Consider the following 22891-nt stretch of genomic DNA (forward strand, 5'->3'; position numbering starts at 1 on the left):
CAGGTTCACTTACTTATAATAAAAAGTACTCTGAAGTTGTAAAGAATGTCTGAATTAAAGAATTCAGGAGCTTTAAACCTGTATATGTATATTTATGTTAAAAAGTTAGAACTGAATAGAGGGTTTTCTTTTAAATTCAGCTTTAATTTAAAGTTTGTTTGTTTGAGTTTTTTTATAACATGCAGTACTTCAGTGCTTGGAGCTAGAGCGCAGCTGATGGTTGCTTAGAAACGGCAGACGCTTCCGGAGCGCAAGCGTCAGAGCGCTTTGTTGATAAGGAAAAAAGCGGCGCGCCTAGCGTTTTCCATGCGTTTTTAGGCGCGACATGTGAACGGCCCCTAAGTGGAATAACTGAATGATCAGATGATACACGGACCCAATTGCAATTCTGACTTTTATATCTTTATATCTTTATATCTCGCAATTCTGACTTTATATCTCGCAATTCTGACGTTATATCTCGCAATATCTGACTATATGAAACGCTGACTCCATTACTGTCTTCAAGCGACTGCTGAAAACCCATCTTTTTCGACACTATCTGACTCAATAAAAAAAAAAAAAAAAATTCTTCTCCTCTCTTTCCTGATCTTCCCTTTCTAGCCCGTACTCATCTTACAACGCCTGACATATGGTATTTTTGAGCACTTCCTATGTCGATCTGGATGAATCATTTGTTGTATTCCCAATTGTAAGTCGCTTTGGATAAAAGCATCTGCTAAATGAATAAATGTAAATGTAAATATAACTTGCAATTCTGAGAAAAAAAGTCGCAACATTTTATTATTAGGCCTATTATTTTTTTAATTCAGTGGCGGAAACGGGCTTCCATAGGGTGATGCACAACCCAGCAATTAAATATTAAAAACAGATTCTGTTGTGTGGACCCTTTTCAATTTTGTATTTTTGATCCAAAACGAAATTTTAAAATATGAAAAACAAGACAATTTTCATTTTTCGTTTCTGATTCAAAATCAAATAACAAAAAAACCAATCAGATTTTCATTTTTTGATTTTCATTTATCAATTGAAAATGGAAAGGACGAATGATACACGGATTCTTCCGGTGTACTAAAAAAATATGAATGAAATTCGTTTTTGTGTTCCCCAGAAAATGTAAATATTGCATAAACCAATCATTTATTTGTTTGTTTTGAAAACAAAAATGAGAAAACCAATTATACGTAGGTACACGGACCATTATAGTCAACATTTGAAGTGGATCAAAAAAGTTGTCATCAAAGTTGTCCTAAGACAAGAACTGGTATTGTTTTGGTTTAAGGACAACTTCGATTAAAGGTTTTGATCCACTTCAGATGTTGGCTACTGTATACCCTAAATAGTATTTTCACAATTTACACAAAATCACAGAAAATTACAGATTAAAATGACAAAAATGTAATATCTATCTTTGTTGTCTCATCTGTAAACACAAGTAGTACCGTAACTTTTGGAAAAGAAACCAAAAATTGTTAAAGAAAAATTACATACAATTAAGGTCAAAAGTTTTCATACACCTTGCAGAATCTGCATAATGTGAATTATTTTACCAAATCATACAAAATGCATGTTATTTTTTTTATTTAGTACTGACCTGAATAAGATATTTTACATAAAAGATGTTTACATATAGTCCATAAGAGAAAATAATAGTTGAATTTATAAAAATGACCCTGTTCAAAAGATTCTTAATACTGTGTTGTTACTTTAATGATCCACAGCTATATTTGTTTGTTTAGTAATAGTTGTTCATGAGTCCCTTGTTTGTCCTAAACAGTTCTTCAAAAAAATCTTTAGGTTCCACAAATTGTTGGGTTTTTCAGCAGTTTTGCATATTTTAACCAATTCCAACAATGACTGTACGATTTTGAGATCCATTTTTTCACACTGAGGACAATTGAGGGAGTCATATGCAACTATTACAGAAGGTTCAAACGCTCACTGATGCTTCAGAAGGAAAAAATGATGCATTAAACTTTTAAACAATATAAAGATGTGTATGTTTTTCTTATTTTGCCTAAATATTTTTTTTTTTTTACATTTAGTACTGCCCTTCAGAAGCTACAGAAGATATTTACGTTTTCCAGAAGACGAAATAAGTTACATTTACCTTGATCTTCAAATTCAAATGCATCGTGTTTCCTTCTGAAGCATCAGTGAGTGATTGAACCTTCTGTAATAGTTGCATATGAGTCCCTCAGTTGTCCTCAGTGTGAAAAGATGGATCTCAAAATCATATTCATTGCTGGAAAGGGATTCAAATATACAAAAATACTGAAAAATCAAAGAATTTGTGGGACCTGAAAGATATATAAAAAATACTGCCCACATAGACCACATTCAGCAGAATAATTGCTATAATGGAATACTGAATAATGAAAATTATGTGTTTTGTCTATGAACATGACATTAATCTCTTGTTTGTGCTGAAATTAGATCTGGTACTTGCCCAGTGTGGTCCACTGTTTATTGCAATCCACTCCTTGGGGGAGCTCAAAACTAAACCATTGGAAAAATATTGTGAGTAGAAGCATTTTACACTTTCTAACCTCATAACATATCTTCCTCTCTGTGCTTCTATCTATCATATGCTTGGTTACCATAGATAAACCAATGTTTTTTAAGAGAAGGAGATATCACTTGTCGGACCAGCGGCCACCTTTGTAAACAAATAGCTAGAAATATGTTTGGATAGTTCTAGCAGGCATGCAGCCAAGATCTTACAACATGTCAGAGCCAGTCAGAAGAAAGTTGCTTATAAAGCAATGATGACACTTTTTAAAATTAGAATTCTTCTACCAGGATGCAAAACAGCTTTGCAACAATTTCAGCTCCTGGGATATTTGTTGGTTTGTTTTAAATTTAAAACGGTTTGAACAGTTTGAACATTTAAAATGTGACCCAGGACCACAAAACCAGTCATATGTAGCACGGGTATATTAGTAGCAACAGCCAACAATACATTGTATGGGTCAAAATGATAGATTTTTATTTTATGCCAAAAATCATCAGGATATCAAGTAAAGTTCATGTTCAATCATTTCCTACCGTAAATATATCAAAACCTAATTTTTGGTTAGTAATATGCATTGTTAAGAACTTCATCTGGACAACTTTAAAGGCGATTTTCTCATTATTTAGATTTTTTTTCCCCACACTCAGATTCCAGATTTTTAAATAGTTGTATCTCGGCCAAATATTGTCCTCTCCTAATAATACTATTAATGGAAAGCTTATTTATTCAGCTTTCAGATGTAAAACTCTCAATTTAAAAAAAATCACCCCAATGACTGGTTTTGTGGTCCAGGGTCACAAATAAACAAACTGGATACTGACAGCTGCAGGAGTTCTCTTGCCAGCAGAGGGAAGGAAAGAGCTGTTTAGTGCTCTCCAGAGATACACTTACACTTACCATCATCACAACACTATAAATAACAAATAACAAATTGTAAACTACAAACAAAGTTCAATTTTTTTTTTTAAAGTTATACTTATTTTATAAAAATGTATAACTTATTTCACAAATAAGCTACAAAATGGGGTTATACTGTATATAAATTATGGTAAATACAGGCTTTTTCAACTTGTTTTTCAGGTTAAAAAAGTTTCAGGTTTCATATAGAAGGTATCAAAATTGGCCTCATATCAGGGACATTTCCTCAGAGGAGGTAAGGGAAGCAGTGTCTCAAAATATTGGATGAGAAAAAAAAAACGTTTTTTTTTTTTAAATAAAGAAACACTGTCCAACAGCGACACCATCAGGTAAAGTTACAGCGGGAGTCCGCATCTCTCTGATTGGATATGACTGGTTATGATTGGCTGTGATTGGTTCATAAGATAAATCCCGCCTCTTGTGTTTATGCACGTTCACGATTCAGTCTGAATGAAATATAATGGCGCTAATGGGAAGACTAATTTAAAAAGTAAGTAAACAACTCACACACTTCCATATAACCACTTTGTTATGTCAAAATAAGACTTAAAATTACCTGAAAACATGATCTGTGGAAGTAATCAGCTTTTTAGTGAGTAATCAGCTTGGTGAAAATAAAAGTAAATCTCAGTGTCTGTGACCAATATTTACTCAAGTGTTGATGACTGATGATTCAAAAAATTCAAAAATAGTTTGAAGCTAACTATTAAAAAGAATATCTGAACATAAGTTCACAAATAAAATATGTTGTTTAAATTGTTACTGCCTTGAGTTACTATTCTGGAGTAAATATAGCCTACAGTGGGGAAAATAATTATTTGATCCCCTGCTGATTTTGTACATTTACCCACTGACAAAGAAATGTTCAGTCTATAATTTTAATTGTAGGTTTATTTAAATGGTGGGAGACATAAACCAAAAAATTCAGAAAAACGCATTTTAAAAAAGTTATAAATTGATTTGCACTTTAATGAGTGAAATAAGTGAAATATTTGATCCCCTATCAATTAGCAAGATTTCTGTTTCCCATGTGTCTTTTATACAGGTAACAAACTGAGATTAGGAGCACTCTCTTAAAAGGACTCTTAAATAACTGTAAATCTCCCTCGGTCTGGGCCTCCATGCAAGATCTCACCTTGTGGAGTTTCAATGATCATGAGAACAGTGTGGAATCAGCCCAGAACTACACGGATGGATCTTGTCAATGATCTCAAGGCAGCTGGGACCATACTCACCAAGAAAACAATTGGTAACACACTACGGCGTGAAGGACTGAAATCCTACAGCACCTGCAAGGTCCCCCTGCTCAAGAAAGCGCATGTACAGGCCCGTCTGAAGTTTGCCAATGAACATCTAAATGATTCAGAGGGGAACTGGGCGAAAATGTTGTGCTCAGATGAGACCAAATAGAGCTCTTTGCATCAGCTCAACTCACTGTGTTTGGAGGAGGAGGAAGGCTGCTATGACCCCAAGAACTAAGAGGACAGGACAACTACACCGCATCAAAGGGATGATGGACGGGGGCCATGTACCGTCAAATCTTGGTTGAGAACCTCCTTCCCTCATCGAAAATGAGTCATGGATGGGTATTCCAGCATGACAATGACCCAAAACGCACAGCCAAGGCAACAAAGGAATGGCTCAAGAAAAAGCACATGAAGGTCCTGGAGTGGCCTAGCCAGTCTCCAGACCTTAATCCCATAGAAAATCTGTGGAGGGAGCTGAAGGTTCGAGTGCCAAACATCAGCCTTGAAACCTTAATGACTTGGAGAGGATCTGCAAAAAGGAGTGGGACAAAATCCCTCCTGAGATGTTTGCAAACCTGGTGGCCAACTACAAGAAATGTCTTACCCTTTGACCCTTTATACACCTGTATCTGGTAAGTAGCAAGTAGCAAAATCACATTTATATCCAACATAAAGAAATCTTTTACTAAACCTTCTTGTTTTAACAGAAAATACATCAACCCAGAAGACAACTGGACTTGACTTGCGATTTCACCGGGTCTTTATCAGCTATTAACAGACCCTCAGTGTTGTTTTTACAATTATTCCTTTTGCACAGTCCATATTGCGACAGGCTGCAACACATAAAGAAACAACGCACTTGCTAATATCTTCTTTAGCGGCTGGCGGAATTTAGAAGTTTCAAAAAGAGGACCGCTAATCCCTGCAGGTTTTCACAAAGTGGCTTGTACAAACCGTTTCATTGCCAGGATGCTGGTTTCAGGGTTCAGGGTTGGATCAGATTACTTCCAATGGCTGAAATCAGAGGAGGCAGCGTTGATCCTGTGAGACGTGAGCCTCTAAACAGCTGAGGGGTCACTGCTCTCTGTGTTCACCCTCACACATTCATAAGCCGAATCACACGTGCATGCAGCTCCCCTCTGGATCTGTTCTTTGAAAGCTTCGTTTTTAGATATTTCCACAAAGGCATTTCGCAGTTGCTCGGTTTATTTAAGGACACTTTGCTGTACCTTCTCTGACAATGAAATGCAGGATGCATTTCGAAATAACACCGTTGGCTACCATGTTGACACATTATGGCATGTTGTTGTCGTCATTTTAAAACACACCAGAGTACGTGTGATCAGCATACTTGTCCTAGTAATTTGTAGGGCTACACCTCTACTAAGGCTGATGACAGATCCCATAAAATTATGGCCATTACCAGGAATCCTCAGCAGTCTCTGAATGCCTTTGGTTGGCTATGGCAGTTCTGCCAACACAAACAAAAGGTTCTGAACATTCAACTAAAAGCTGAAAGTTTTAGGAGGCCAGACGACTACTGCCCTTCTCCTTAAGTTTTATTGCAAGGTCTCAAGTAAGTCAAGCAATCTGCTCAGGACTAGCCATCCAACCTATCTTTAGCCACTGCGAGCAAGTGAATGGAGAGCCTGACTTATCTTCACTGCTGTCATCGAGGCTGCCAGTATTTTTAGGGGACAGCAGCAGCTGCAAAAGCATTTAACGGTCTTCTACGAACAATGACACTAGGGGTGTCTCAGAACTAAACGCCACAGAGATTGTGGGACTGCTGGAGCGTTCAAAGGAAAGTTGTCTGATAAGGCTAACATCATCTTTAAAAGGGGCATGTAAAAGCTTTGGCAACATGGGCAGGTGACACAGACTAAATGTTAATGAAGAGGACATATCACAACAAATTTACCGGAAAAGGATTATTCTTTAAAAAAACACCAGCGAAGCAGGAGAAGCTGGTTGCCACGGAATGTATATTGACAGTTGTCTCTAAGGACCGAAGAGAGGTAGGACATGTTTGTTACAAACTGAAGTTTCCCGGAGGTCAAAGGTCAGTCTAATTAAATTAGAAGAACAAACAGGAGGTTAATCTCCTTTTAAAGTCTTATGGGAATTTCCTAATCTGGAAACATGATGTTATACATTTAAACCTTTAACGTTAATGCCATTGAAGAATATCTTGCGTATTTGTTTCTTTCTGATATGAGTTTTTCAATGTTGACTTATTGCGAAACATCTGAACATGTGTTTTCTTAATTTGGACAATACACTCTTAGAAATAAATGGTTCCATGAAAAACCTTAAACATAAATGGAAACTTTCAAATGCAGAAAAGGTTCTATTTAGGTTTTTAATTTACTAAGGTTCTTTGGGGAACCAAAAATGGTTCTTCTATGGCATCACCCCAAAAACACCCCTTTGGAACCTTTATTATTTTTTTAAATGTATAGTTCAAGTAATAGATTTAGTGTTTAAAGCTTTTGTTGGGAGATTCTTATAAGGTAGTTACATATATCATGTGTTGTTGTCTTGTTTGTAGCGTAGCACTAACCTAAATACATAGCATGATGAATAACCAGCAGACGTTTAAGGTTTTGAAGAGGACACCGGATCGTTTTCCTGAAGTTCGGTTTGCGTCATAGATTCTGGTGCCCTGGGCTAGCGATTCATGTGTTCAGCCATCCTAAAACAGATAAACCAGCCCTGGCGTATAAACAGTCCCCTGTACACTTCAGAGGCCAAACAAGCAGCGTGATTGAAATTGAGAAGCCACACATAAAAAAAAATAAACCAACATGGATTGCTTCATATGCAACACAGGACAGATATTACTTAAAAGTACATAGCAAGTGTTTCTTGAAACGAATGACTAATTTTGCCAATGACATTTAGCACCTAAATTTGTCAATGCATTTGCTATAAGGGGTGTGAGAGAGGCATAGCATATTTTGACTGAGAGGTCCCCATGGGGTGTGTCCTGCGTGAGTGTGCGAGACCTGTGTTGTATGAGCACGCGTGTTCTGTAGCATGCTTTGTGATACCTGACACATGCCCTCTCACAGGTCTTTATTTAGGGCATACTATATAAAGCACTTTCCCATTGAAATACAGCACCAGCTGTGTTAGTTATGTGTTGTGGTCGCTGTTGCAGTAGGGCTAAAAGACAGTTCACCTCTAGACGGTTGGCTTGAGCTCTTCTCACACAACGCATAATATCTAAGAACGTTCTGGCCAATAATACTGTGGTGTACTACAACCATTTGTCTCTGGGGAGAGCCCACATTATCAAATGATGTTAGTACACATTCCAAAACTTAACTAGTTTTTAATGAGCCTGTAGACTTTAGCAGATCGCTAATGATTTGAAAAATGGCTAAAACATTTTTTCAAGATTATTGGGACATAAAAGTTTGATTATTCATTTCTTTCTCTGAGGGGACAAATACAGTTAATAGACAGGTAAGTCACTGCTGGAAGGTTGAACCAACACTAAACTATATTACTTTTGTAAATGATGGCAAAAAGCCAATTGCCAGATCCCATGCCAAGGCTAATTCTGCTTTTAAAGGGTTACCCCATGTTTTACTCACCCTCAAGGCATCCTAGGTGTATGACTTTCTTCTTTCAGTCGAATCCAATCTGTTTCTGCTCAACAGTCCAAAAGAAGTCCAATAAAGTGCATCTATCCATAGTAAAAAGTGCACATGGCTCTGGGGGGTGAATATAGAGAAAAATATCTGTATGCAAAACATAATCACCACTTTAATCTAGCTTGCACTCACTGTTGTACACTGAAGCCATTCTGGGCGGATGATGTATGAAGTTGGCGTGGCGCATGCGCCTGTGAGTCTTGTGAAAACCAACACTTGTTTACAGGAGCAAAGGAAGCAACGTTTCCTTACTTTAGCAAAGAAAAACCAGTGTCCTCTTGGATTATATTGAAATCCTCTGACATTTTTCTTTATAAATCCTAGGCATGCACTGAAATGAAAATTCTTGGCTGAAGCCGAACAAAATTAAACACTGGGCAATTAACGAGCATGGTTTTTCATGTTTTTTCCCCCATGTATTTTGCCAATTTGCATAAACTAAACAGCCAAATAGCCAACCATTGCATAAATTAAATAGCTAAAATGTGCTTTTTACAGTTCTGTCTTGCTTTTCAAAAAAAAAAAAAAATCAATTACCAAACAACAATTTAAATATATTTACTTAACACTGAACATTTTTAACTTTCTCATCACGCAGATTTCCCTTGCACTTTGGACTTTGAACCCTGGCTAACGAGCTCGTGCAGCGCTGTCAGAATAAATACAATTCGTGTGTGTATTAGACAACATAACGTTCTGTAGTTAATTTACTAATGGTTTAAGGCCACAACCACCCCTTTCTCTTCTAATGGAAGACATGCGATGCGATACTAAACAGTCTCGCTGTCGGTGCTTGTAATGATTTTTGCATCTTTCTCGGACAGTTATAAATGCTTCCACAATGCCGACATGTTTGCTGCATTAGTGCACTCCTCTTATTGATCAAGTTACATCATTGTTCGGTATAATTTACCGAACACTGAAAGAGCTTCTTTTTTTTTTTTGGCTATTTTCAGCCGAAAAATTCCGGTTGCCGAACATTCGGTGCATCCCAAATAAATCCTCTTTTTGCACTTCTAATTCATGACCGGTGTTTTGTTTTGGGCTCTCAAACGCATACTCACGCAACGCATACGTCCTACGCTATCCACCCGAAACAGCTTACATGTGCGAAAGTTAAGAGAAAAATGATTATGTTTTAAATATAGATATTTTTCTTACAAAAACATATTGATTGGCTACAGGAGGCCTTTATTCACCCCCCCGAGCTGTGTGAAGCACTTTTTATTATGGGTGGATGTACTTTATTGGACTTCTTTTGGACTGTTCAACAGAAACACACACCCAGCACCATTATATTGAAGAGCCAGGATCATTTTTTATATAACTCTGACTGGATTCATCTGAAAGAAGAATGTCATATACACCTAGGATGCCTAGAGGGTAAGAAATTATGGGCTAATTTTCATTTTTGGGTGAACTAACGCTTTAAGTGGAGTCAAAATTCTAATAATTATAATTAATTAATCTAATTCTAATAATCTAACAATTTTAATAATTATATATGTATTATGATCAAGAAAGTCAAATTTATCTGGAAGAAAACATTGGAAGAGGTGTAAAAAAACTGTATACAGAGAAGATTATAAACAACTCACCAGTCCTGTGTCATGCCAACAGTAAAGCATCCTGAGACCATTCATGTGTGGGGTTGCTTCTCATCCAAGAGAGTGGGCTCACTCACAATTTTGCCCAAAAACACAGCCATGAATAAATAATGGTACCAAAACACCCTCCAACAGCAACTTCTTCCAACAATCCAACAACACTTTGGTGAAGAACAATGCATTTTCCAGCAAGATGGAGCACCGTGCCATAAGGCAAAAGTGATAACTAAGTGGCTCGGGGACCAAAACGTTGAAATTTTGGGTCCATGGCCTGGAAACTCCACAGATCTTAATCCCAATGAGAACTTGTGGTCAATCCTCAAGAGGCGGGTGGACAAATAAAACCCACTAATTCTGACAAACTCCAAGAAGTGATTATGAAAGAATGGGTTGCTATCAGTCAGGATTTGGACCAGAAGTTGATTGAGAGCATGCCCAGTCGAATTGCAGAGGTCCTGAAAAAAAAGGGCCAACACTGCAAATACTGACTCTTTGCATAAATGCCATGTAATTGTCGATAAAAGCCTTTGAAACATATGAAGTGTTTGTAATTATATTTCAGTACATCACAGAAACAACTGAAACAAAGATCTAAAAGCAGTTTAGCAGCAAACTTTGTGAAAACTAATATTTGTGTCATTCTCAAAACTTTTGGCCACGACTGTATGTCTACTCTACATAATATTTACATATGCTGTTCATAGAGGACGTATTGTATTAGCCCTACAGTTATGTGAAATGAAATATTATTTAAACCTATTACTATTATTAAACCTATTACTATTAACATTTTTACATAACATTTAATTATTTTAGCTCTTTTCTCTTTTTAGCTTTTTTCTTGCAAATGAAAGTTTATATCTCCTAATTCGCATTTTATAACTCAAAACTAGCGAGTTTGTCAATTCTGAGGGAAAAAAGCCAGAAGTGTGGGATTTAAACTCATATTCTGAGCCGAGAGCCTTTTATTCCATGGCTCCATAGACTGCCACTTGAACTGCCCACAAAAGATCTGTAAGACTATCTCACTATCCAATGTCAATTTTGTTGAATAACAAAATTGCTAGGTGACAAGCTCTTGTAATATGTGGAAAACGTTTTGAAAATGACATCAAATCAATATAATCTATAATCTTTTTAAATCTATTTTGTACCGTATCAGTGTAATTCTCTAGCCATAAAGGCTATCTCTCCTGAGTTTTCTGCAACCACGATGCACGCACATCCTGAATGTTTACAAACCTATAATTGGTCTATAGTTTTTGGTGGCTCCTGGACTATTTTACCAGGGTTTAGTGAAATTCTATCAAACACTATTTTAACATTGCGTTGGTGCAAGCTGTTTGTAAAACTGGTCCCAAGGCTGTACAAAGATCCTATACTATCGAACAAGCCAACATTCAAATTTCCTTTTCTAGTAAAAAAATAAAAATAAAAAAATATCATATGGCTTTTTTTTTTATGTGTAGCTGGACTTCCACAGTTCTGCATTATGTTTGCTACCTCAATTCAAATTCAGGACTTGAACTGGAATTTAAAATTTGAACTGGAATTTCACCTTGTTTTTTACAGCACATAATGTATTCTATAAATGTATGAAACTGTTGCTTATTAACAAAACATAAATGAAATGTATTTTTCTTTGTTTTAAATCAGAGACTTCATAAACAGCTGGACAACAAAATTCTTCCAGAATAATATAGAGACTGAATGCCTGTAGCCTGTCAATCGGAGTGGAGGTTGGCAAGTGAGCAGGGATGGATGTGTTTGGTGGAGCACCAAGGTTCCTGGCCTACCCTCGCCCTGTGGTAGTACAAAGTGGCACAGATGCAGTTCTGAAATGCCAGATCGGTGGGGATCCCAGACCAGCAGTTATATGGGAAAGAAACAACGAGAAGATTGATCCAGAGGGCAGATATCGGGTGTTTGAGGATGGCAATGTCTACAACCTAATCATAAGTTCTGTGACAATGGAGGACAGTGGGCAATACATCTGTAAGGCCAAGAACTGCATTGGAGAGACATACGCAGCAGCTACTTTAAAAGTAGAAGGTGAAGCACAGGAGATGGAGGTTCGAGAAGAAAACAAGCCACGCTTTCTCATCAAACCCCTCTCGACTAGAGTCGGAAGAGGAGAGGATGCTGTGTTCTCCTGTAAGCTGTGGGGAAACCCTAGACCAGAAGTGATGTGGGAGAAGGATGGCAAGAAGTTAAACGAGATCTTTGAAAGCACACATTTCGCCATCAGCTATCAGGATGGAGGGTGGTTCCAGCTTAAGATTTTTAAGACAAGAGCACCAGATGGAGGGGTGTACACGTGTAAGGCAAGGAATGAATTTGGAGAGAGTCTGGCAGGGGCTGTGCTGTTGGTGGATGCCGGACCAGGGCATGAAGATGAGGGGAACCGTAATGGATATACTAATGGCCATTGGAAAGCACATCAGGGAAAACAGAGAAGTGGTAGGCAGGTTGCGACAAGGCTGAAAGATGACCCGCTGCCAAACTCTGCCAAAGTGAAAATGTTTGCAGTGACAGAAGGGAAGCATGCAAAGTTTCGCTGCTATGTAACAGGGAAGCCAAAACCAGAAATATTATGGAGGAAAGATGGGAGACTTATCTTGTCTGGAAGACGGTATCTTTTGTATGAAGACAGAGAGGGCTACTTCACACTTAAAGTTCTCTATTGCAAACAACAGGACAATGGAGTTTATGTCTGTTCTGCTTCAAACACTGCAGGGCAAACCCTGAGTGCTGTACACCTTATCGTCAAAGGTAAGAGTCATCTTATTTGGGATATAATAAATGCAGTTCAATATAACTGCATAAGCTTTATATGGCCTATACAATTAAAGAGCCAGTTGCCATCTGTTATGTTAAGTATTTGGTACCCTAATCAACAGTAACTTTTATGATGATTCAGTTGTAGAAACTGCATCAAGGGAGCTTTAAAATGAACTGACCTGGCCAAACTCATTAACATGAAATAGATTCCATCCAGTCCTATATCTGCAAAGTCACTTAGGCCATGAAAGGCCTGAGGCCCACACATGTGATAGAAATCTCTGGAGGCAAGCTCATATTTCTCACATGGACCATCAAACAGTCGAAACTGATCGCTTTGCATGACTATATTGTATCAAAGCCAGCTCCTAAACTACTAAAGCAAGCATTAACAAGACAAAAACAAAAAAAAAAAACCTTACTGTCAGGGATGTGGTGTACTCTTTAAAACATAGTTCTTAAAAGCTATATAATGGATAATGTATCTTATTAAAAAAGATATAAAAGATGAAGAAAGATAATGAAAAGCAACATTTCTATAGGTATACATCACATTAGCACAATAGATATTTTGAGCACTTGCTTGAAAATTTACGCGTAACATATCAATCGTACTCACAGGTTGTGGTTCGGAGGCAATGTTACTCCAAATAAAGAAGATTAGAAGCCAAAGAAGATAAAAGCCAAGATTAGAGAAGCAGTCCTCTGCACGCAAAAAGTTTTTAACTGCATTGCTGTGGTCTCATGGAAAAAAAAAATATTTTAACCACTGATTCTTCACATCATCATTTCTCAGCAATAAAACAACTTTTTTTACAGCACATTATGCTAATGTGTTACCCAATGACGTAGATAACAGGCAGAAGATTCGAAAATATGACGACTCCTTATTCTGAGTCGACTTTTATTTTTATTTTATTTTAACTTTTTTGATTAACAACTTTGCAGACTGTTTACATTGAAGGATGGCTATGTTACAATCTGCAAAAGAGATACTTTTAAAAAATCCATATGACCTGCTCTTTAAAACTAGTCTAGTTTTGTTTTAGTTTAGTACTTTATTAATCCCACAAGGGGCAATTGTTAAAACTAGTCTAAACATCTTATGCAGGGTTGTTTCTTAAGTAAATTTACAGTGTTTCAAGAATTTTAAATAGGAAAACTAAAACCAAGCACATCATCACCCAAAACACAACATATGCTTGTCATTGTCAGCAGGAATGGCATAATCTCTACAGAGATCATGCAGATCTATCCATTACTGACATTTGCTTAAAAACTTTTAAAAACATTCCTTTTTGGCCTCTTTCCTTCTTGTAACAACAGAGCCACTTGTCCGATTTAAGCAACCACTGAATGACTTGCAAGTATGGGAGAGAGACTTGGCTGTTCTTGAGTGTGAAGTTCCTGAGGACTCTGTTCCAATCACGTGGTACTTAGAAGACAGACGACTACAGCCTGGAGCCAAATATGGGATGGAGGAGTGGGGGACAAAGCGGCGACTCACAATTCGTGATATTGGGGTTGATGATGATGGGATATATCTCTGTGAGATGGCTGATGGGGGCAGAAGCATTGCTGAGGTAGCAGTCAAAGGTAAAAAAAAAAAACACACAATGTCAGTCACATTAAATGTGACAAAGTTCTAATACAAATACAAACGTTCTGTCACAAACTACTTGGCACAAGCTGATTGGTTCATGCTGCATGCAGCAAATAAGCTTGCTGCTTTACATTTAAATGGTTTATTGGCCTCCACTAGAGCATTTCGCAGCGTGCTTTCAGAGTTACTCTGAAACCCTCCACCTTTGCCAGCTCCATCTGTATAGATCTGCTACGGGTTATTATATATGCTACTTGTGTAGCAGCTGTATGTCTTAAATACTCACAGCACCGTATCTGCGTGTGTATTATCAGTACCCAGTTCCTGTACTTGCTTTGCAGCAGCAGCAGCAATAATCTACAACAACATCATTAACCAACAGCTGCAGCAATTCAACAGTGTAGCAGATCTATTCCACCAAGACCAGATACATTACCATTGTCAAATTCATTACCATGCTAAAATCTTCAGAAAGCTGTCATGATAGATCCCTGTTCTATCATGACAACTCTCTGAAGATTTGAGCAACGTTGGTCCTTCAGAGTTTAGCTCTAACCCTGAAAAAACAAACTCACCTGCCTATACGCCTTATTCAGCCAGCCGCCATTTTGAATCGAAAACGAGGCTGAGAGGGATAGCAGTCCAGCAGCGCCCACTGTGGCGTATTGTTGCGTCCCGGGATGTAGATTGTTTAGTCATAAAAATAAAGAGAAAATATCATTTCACTAATTTCCACAGGACAAAGAACTTCAGAAAATGTGTATTATTAAAGTTCGACGGGACATAGAACCTAACTTTCAGGTAACAATATTGCATTTATTTAAGAAAATGACTGTGGAAACTAGCCGGTTGGCTAATTGCTAATTTATAATGTGAGCATGTTTATCTTTCTTTAAACGTTTACGCAGAGCTAAAATGTTATGTTTTACTACAACAACTAAACTAAATATCTCCATTTTGTATAGATTACAAAGAACACAACAGTGTGCTCAACGTTTTACTCGGGATTGTTTTTCAAAAACACTGACTGGAATTAGGAAGCATAAGGAGGGTTCAGCTCCGTCTGTGTTTACCTGGACTCAAAAGCCTCACGAAAGGAAAACCTTGCGATCGTAAGTGAAAAAGATATTATTTTTAAATGATGTTTTAAAGATTAACATGCTTAATAGTTTGTGTTAAGAGCCTGCAGTTAGATCGTAAGCCTCTTTCAGACAACATGTGAAGTCATACAAAAAACAGTAGGTTTAAACAGAAAGTTTATTTTTATGCAAAGCGATCAAATGATAACATTTATTTATTAGCTTGCCGTGTAGTGTTTGAGGTAAACCACTTTTAAAATCGCAAAATGATATTCAGAACATTATTTTTTGTCTCTGTTTTGCTTTAGACAAGGAAAATGTCATGTTTATCGTAATTTCATAATAAAGGTCGGGAAGACTCTTATGACCTAGCTGCAGGCTCTTAACACAAACCATTAAGCATTTTATTCTATAAAACATCATTTGAAAAACTCTGTGTAAGCGTTTAAAGGAAGATAAACATGCTCACATTAGAAATTAGTAGTCTTTCCACAGTCATTTTCTTAAATAAATGCAAAATTGTTACCTGAAAGTTAGGTTATATGTCCTGTGGAACAATCCATGTTTTCTGGAGCTCTTTGTCCTGTGGAAAAACTTGAAATTACCTATTATTTTACGGTTATACGATCTACATCCCGGGACGCAACAATACGCAACAGTGGGCGCTGCTGTACTGCTATCCCTCACAGCCTCGTTTTCGATTCAAAATGGCGGCTGGCTGAATAAGGCGTATAGCCTTAGTGATCCTGAAGATCTTGATTAGCTTGTTCAGGTGTGCTTGATTAGGGTTGGAGCTAAACTCTGCAGGACAGCGCCACTCCAAGACTTACTTTCCCTTTGATAGAACTTGCTTACATCTGACTTCAGTCAAATGTAAACTTACTCTTAAAGGTACAATTGTAAGAAAGCTGCCAAGAAAAGTTGATGTCCTGGAGGGGGAAAATGCAGCCTTCTGTGTGGAAGTGGAGGAGGAAGAAATGGACATTCATTGGTACAAAGATGGAACAGAGCTAAGAGAGACCCATCAGACCATTCTCAAATCCTTTGGAAGGACACACATCTTGGTTTTTGTCAATACCACACCACAAGACTCTGGTATGGTCATGTTCTACGTGGGCAGATCAAAGACATCATCTCAGCTAAGGGTGAAAGGTAAGAAAATGTTTGTTTGGAATATGTAAACTCTCCTATTCCTGAACGTCAATTAACATCATCTTCTCTTGTGGTAATTTCAGCTGCAAGGCACTGTCCACCAAGCTGTCCTATCGGAGTACAGATAAACACAGAACGAGCGAATGCGGCTCTCCTTTCCTGGTTTCCAGCACAAGACTCTCGAAAGAATCCACCTTCAGGTTATATCATTGAGAGACAAGAGGTAGGCTCACAAGAGTGGCTGCAATGTTTGACCACAGACTCTGCAACCTCAGTGGAGATTCTTGGTGATAGCGTTCCATGTGAAGCAGACTACAGATTTCGAATATGCAGTGTCAACAAATATGGAAGGAGTGGAAATGTAGAGTTCCCTCGAGCAGTTCACCTTGGTAAGCTCCTATTTAAGACTATCCTTTGCATACACAACAAAAAAGCACTAAAAAATTTCATTCCCAATTCCAGTTCCTGTTGCCAGAATCCAAGCACCTCTACAAGATGCCTTAGTGCCAGAGGGCCAGGATGCCTGCTTTACCATTGAGCTCTCTGCCTCAGTTATAGGCACTTGGTTTTTAAATGGAAATCAGCTTCAAGATGATGAACGTTTCTCAATAAGGCGTTCACGTACACACCAGTCCCTACGCATTCGTGGGGTACGGGACACAGACAACGGAGCAGAGATCACCTTCATTGCCTACGGAATTCGAGATTCTGCTGCTTTGTATATCCAAGGTAAACACTTAATAACTTTGATTTCCTTGCATTGAGATATATTTGTAAGGGCATTAAAGGGATAGTTCACCCAAGAATGAAAACATTATTGAAGACATTATTTACTCACCTTCATGTCATCCCAAACAGGGCTCGCAAAATTTCAAAATCTCTGGTAGCCCTTAGGGCAGGTACTCTTCAGATTTTGGTAGCCCGAAAAGTAATTTAACTAGCCCAAATAAAAAAAAAAAGACAATTTTCTTTTTAAACATAGAAAATCAGATAGGAGTCTAAACGTCAATCAAAAATGTTTTCAATACACAAATATAAACAAATATCAAGGAAGGAATTTTATTTCACTATTTAGTTTATCTGCAGAATTTTTAAATATCAATTTAAGGCAATTTCTTTATTTTGAAGAGCTGCACAAGTAAAATGAACACAGTATGAGTGGGGTTGGACAATGTACAGTAGCATTTTAAGCCATAAAATGACATGATTTATAATTCAGATACAGGTTCACACAAAAACAAAATATCTTATACAATGGCATTTCAGCCTTTATACCATTTAAAAGGGATAAATTAAGAATATAATTTATTATATTTATTCAAAACATAAATATTACTGTCTTAATTGTTTATATTTTTAGATGGCACATTAACTTCTTTCACATTAACTGTCACAAGGGGGCGCTTTAGGATCGCTGAAATATTACGGTTTCCCTAGTAACGGCTGTATACAAAGCAGCATTAACGCTGTTTTATCAGGCATGAAATGAAAATGTCAACGACAAGTTTCTGAGGACAGTCGGTTCCCTTCAGATACATTGATATAAAGACATCCGTGTGGCGATTTCACTTTGAAACGTGCAGTACGTATGTTTTTTATTGAATGATATCATTGCCTTTTGAAGTTTTATCCAGCCCTATCGCGATTCTCGTCTTTCTGTCATCAACTGTAAGAACCCTTAATATTATAATTAAGATTTTTCTTTTACTATTTAACATATTTAAAACTTTTAATGGCCTTAAAATTGATACAACTAAATTGAGGAGTTTTTAAGGACCTGCAGGAGCCCTCTACTTTAAGATAGCCCGTCGGGCAGTCCGGTCAAACATTTTGGTAGCCCGACTGGAAAACACAATAGCCCCGGGACGTCGGGCTAGCGATTTTGCGAGCCCTGCCAAACCTGTAATACCTTTGGTTCAATGCGCATTCACAAGACCTTCTGGGCCTTGAACATGGTAGTTTGTTGATGTCTATGCAGAGTCAGAAAGCTCTTGGATTTCATCAAAAATATCTTAATTTGTGTTTCGAAGATGAACAAAGGTCTGATGGGTTTTGATCAACAAGTTGAGGTAGAGTAATTAATGACAGAATTTTCATTTTTGGTTGAACTAATCCTTCAACTGTTGTACTTGTGTTGTTGAACTTGTTTATATATATTCCCATCAATCAGCTCCTCTTGTAAAATTCACTCCACTTTCTGAAATGGACCGAAACAAATTTGTGGAGGTTGGCAACCCTATAGTGCTCTACTGTGAGCTGTCAGACCCTGAGGCTCCAGTCCGCTGGTATAAGAATGGTGTTGAACTTCAGTCAATGGAAGGTCTCCACATTCAATCAGAAGGAACAATGAGGAGGATTGTCATCCAATCAGCCGATTTCTCCCACTCAGGAGTTTATAGTTGTGACGCTATTGATGACGTTATCAGGTTTAACGTGGAGGTCGAGGGTGAGTCTTTTTTGTTCTTACTATTCTTTTCTTCAAAGTTGTTAATCAGCTTCATAATGTTGTCGGAAATCTAAGAATGAAGCCATTTATTAATAACAATAATTTGCATTTCTATGAACTTTGAACTATGAGTATGTCCAACAATGGAATCTTGCACTTTGAAGTCTCTAAAATTTACTAAATAATGCTGAACCAAAACACATACAGCCCCACCAGTGAGGTTCTCAGTTCTTCCGGAGGATGAGAGGAACAAATCCATTGAAGCAGGCTCAACGATAGCACTGCAGTGTGAGCTCTCAGATCCACTTGCTCAGGTCTCCTGGTATAAAGATGGTGTAAAACTTCTACCACAAAGTGGACTAGACTTCGAATCCAAAGGCACAAAGAGGCAACTGATTGTCCAGTCAGCCGAATTTTACCACTCAGGGGTGTACAGCTGCAAGACCAGGGGTGATGCTGTCCACTTCAATGTGGATATTAAAGGTGATTCAAATTTTAACTAGTGAATTAAATTACAATTGTATTTTGTCTGACAAACAGTGGCAAGACAAGTTGATAACAGTTGTATTAATAAAATCATAAAGTAAAGACTTAAACACTCTAAAATATCCGTAGCTCCACCTGTGAGGTTCTCTGCTGTCCCTGAGGTTAAGCGGAGAAAGTGCATTGAAGCAGGCTGCCCCATTGTTCTGCAGTGCGAGATTTCAGACTCTACTGCACAGGTCCAGTGGTACAAAGATGGGGATCAGCTCCCTGTAGAATCTGGAGTAGACTTCAATTCAGATGACTGCATGAGAACACTCAGTATTCAGTCAGCACATCCGTCTCATGCCGGTGTGTACAGCTGCACAACAAAGGATGATGTCATCAAGTTTCATGTGGAGATAAGAGGTGATTTTGGCCAAATTTATTCCTAACTTACAAATTAACTGTATGTCTTCTTGCAATTATGCCACTAACAATCACTGCTTTATGTATTGCTCTTTCGTCACATTCTTTAGTAATGTTTCAAGGTTTTTTTTTTTTTTTGCTTCACAATGCCTCTGTTGTCATTTTTCCAGCTTTAGCTTTACAATTTTGATTTATCTTTTCATTATGTCATGATGTTCTTGTATATTCAGTTGTTGCATGTTATCTTAAAGCAATAGGTCTTCTTGTAATTCTTGATGATTCTGATATAAACCATCATCTGTAGCTGCACCGGTGAGGTTCTCAGATGTTCCTGAAGCTGAGAAGAATAAATGCATTGAAGCTGGTGGCCACTTTGAACTCTACTGTAAGATCTCAGACCCTACAGCCCAAGTCAGCTGGTTCCACAACGATTCGCAGCTTCAGGCAGAGACTGGTTTGGATATTCAGTCAGAGGGAGAAGTAAGGACACTGGTAGTCAATCCAGCTGAGCCCAGTCATTCTGGATTGTACCGCTGCGAATCATCTGACGACTCTGTCCAGTTCACTGTGGATATCACAGGTGATTAATGACTTTTTGAGAATCTTGTACATCCAGTAACACATTTGCAAAAATAGATGCATACTAACAATCAAGCTTTTTGTTGTCTGTGTCTCTTAGCATTGCTGTTATGGACATGCCTCTCACCATTGCATCCAATTTGTTGGCACTGATTTGATACAGATGTTACATGTTTTGCATTATTTAACTTGCTTCTTGGCAGATGGTCTGAGAAATCACAGATAGGCAGTCTAGATGACTTTTTAATGAAGGATATTAATTATGTATATTCTTTAATAATGCAACGGATCACCTTTAGACTCACCGGTGATGTTCTCAGCATTACCAGACACTGTGAAGAACCAGCTGGTTGAAGCAGACCACTCCACTGATTTGCACAGTGAGATCTCAGATCCAAATGCCAATGTGTGTTGTTACAAGGATGGTGTAGAGCTCGTCTCAAAAAGTCAGCCTCATATCAAATCGGAGTGTACCAGGAGGACGTTAGCTGTCAAGACAGCACAGCCCTCCAACTCTGGATGGTACGACTGTGTGAGAACGGGTGATGTCATCCAGTTTAATGTACAAGACCAAGGTGATTTTCAAATATTTGCTTCTAATCTACTTAATGTTTTTGTGTGACTACTAACAATTGTGTGCTCTACGTAGCTTTTTTAATTCTCTTTAAATGTATTTTGACAATGTTACTTGTATGTCCTTGGCTTCAGTGGCCATAATTGGTTCTGTCTTTCTGAGTTTAGAAAATTAGTCACTTACTCTGAATAAAGCATTCCTCTGTCAATGGTCATCTGTAGTGCCACCACCAATGTTTTTGGCTGATCCTGAAGATGAGAAGACCAAATGCACTGAAGAAATGGAACCCATTGCACTACATTACGAAATTTCAGATACCACTCCATGTGTCAGTGAGACAAAAGATGAGAAGGTCATGCTTCCTCAATCTGAGCCTGAACCTGAATTTAAACCTGAATTGGAATCCAAATCTGAATGTGAACCTGAAGTTCACTCAGATGCATCCAGAGGACCTGTAATCATCGATGCACCTGAGACATCTCTTGTTGAAGTAACCAGCCAAAAGACACCAGATGATCCCATCCCGTTTGAAATGTACCAAGGTGGTTTGCCACTTATTTGTACGCCATTCTGAATTAGGAGCTTTAACATGGCTGAAGCAAGTCAGTTATTGTTTTCTTTGTGGCTTTTCTAACAGCAGAACTGTCTCACTATGAGGTGTTCAGTGGTGAGACCTATGATGACTCTGTGGATCAGTGCACTGTGGATATAAAAGGTGATATAATGCTACCTCAACCCAAGCATTTAACCCAGTGCCACTAACAAGGGTGGTTTTAACTATCCAATGGCTCTTCCTGGAGATGCTGGTCCCCTGCATCTTGGTTACCTACCCAAAAACAGCTCCCAGAACTAATCCATGCTATCATGTCTTTATCCAACATCCAGTTGGTCTGCAAACCCTTCTTCCAAACTAACACTCATTCCATAGACTTACCTATCTTCATTCTTCATTGAAGTACATTTCATTTAAACTTAAATAGTACACGGCTACATCTGCTTGAGTCATCTTGTCCATTTGTCATTCAGAATCATCAGTATTGTCTTGAATGTCCTGAATTATATTACAGAGAGCTGAAATACAGAATGAACAGTTGAGTGAATGAAAGTTGGTGATATGACTTCTTGTGTAATCATGTGTTGTTTTTAATGTGTTTTAACAACTGTTTGGCTTGTTTTAGACCACTACGTGATATGGTCATCTCTCTTACCTTTTTACAATCTTGAAACACTCTTAAAAATTAACCAATCGATAAAACTACATCTTTAAAAGCTTTTCTGTCTATGAAGACAGAAAAAAACTTCACCTTTTCTTTGTGTAAACAATTCAACTATAGAAGAGGTCCTGAGAACATCAGAAACCAAGGCTGAGATCATTTCTGAAAAAGAGAACAATCTCACCATGGAAGGATCTCGAGAAGAGATTCAGTGGGATACCCCAGTGTCTACACCTACAACCTTCAAACTGATTGAAGAGGAACAACAGCCGCAACCAATGCTACAACCACAACTACAACCAATGCTACAACCACAGCTACAACCAATGCTACAACCACAGCTTCAACCAATGCTACAACCACAGCTACAATTACAACCAATGCAACAACAAATTCTCCATCCAGAGCTACAACCAATACTACAATCAGAGCTACAACCAATAGCACAATCAGAGCTACAACCAATACTACAATCAGAGCTACAACCAAGGCTACAAAAAATGCTACAACCACAGCTGAAACCAACAAACCGGAAAAATGCTTTGGTTTCTGAAGATGAAGGCTCGAATTGCATCACAATACAGGACAGTGGCATGGATCAAGATGTCTTAGCTTTTAAGGTG

At 38.0% G+C, this 22891-nt stretch overlaps 1 protein-coding gene across 1 annotated transcript in view; it reads left to right on the forward strand.

The window, feature by feature from the left end:
* The first annotated feature begins 11658 nt into the window (after positions 1 to 11658).
* obsl1b (obscurin like cytoskeletal adaptor 1b) overlaps positions 11659 to 22891 on the forward strand; it is a 37853-nt gene continuing 26620 nt past the window's right edge. Inside the window, exons 1-6 of the mRNA XM_073845365.1 lie at positions 11659 to 12721; positions 14057 to 14326; positions 16304 to 16564; positions 16648 to 16953; positions 17027 to 17293; positions 18735 to 19010. Of these exons, the coding sequence (XP_073701466.1) occupies positions 11707 to 12721; positions 14057 to 14326; positions 16304 to 16564; positions 16648 to 16953; positions 17027 to 17293; positions 18735 to 19010 (2395 nt within the window). The 5' untranslated portion in view covers positions 11659 to 11706. The remainder of the gene's footprint in view (positions 12722 to 14056; positions 14327 to 16303; positions 16565 to 16647; positions 16954 to 17026; positions 17294 to 18734; positions 19011 to 22891) is intronic.

The sequence above is a fragment of the Garra rufa genome, chromosome 8 (assembly GCF_049309525.1).
Source record: "Garra rufa chromosome 8, GarRuf1.0, whole genome shotgun sequence".
NCBI classification, from domain to species: domain Eukaryota; kingdom Metazoa; phylum Chordata; class Actinopteri; order Cypriniformes; family Cyprinidae; genus Garra; species Garra rufa.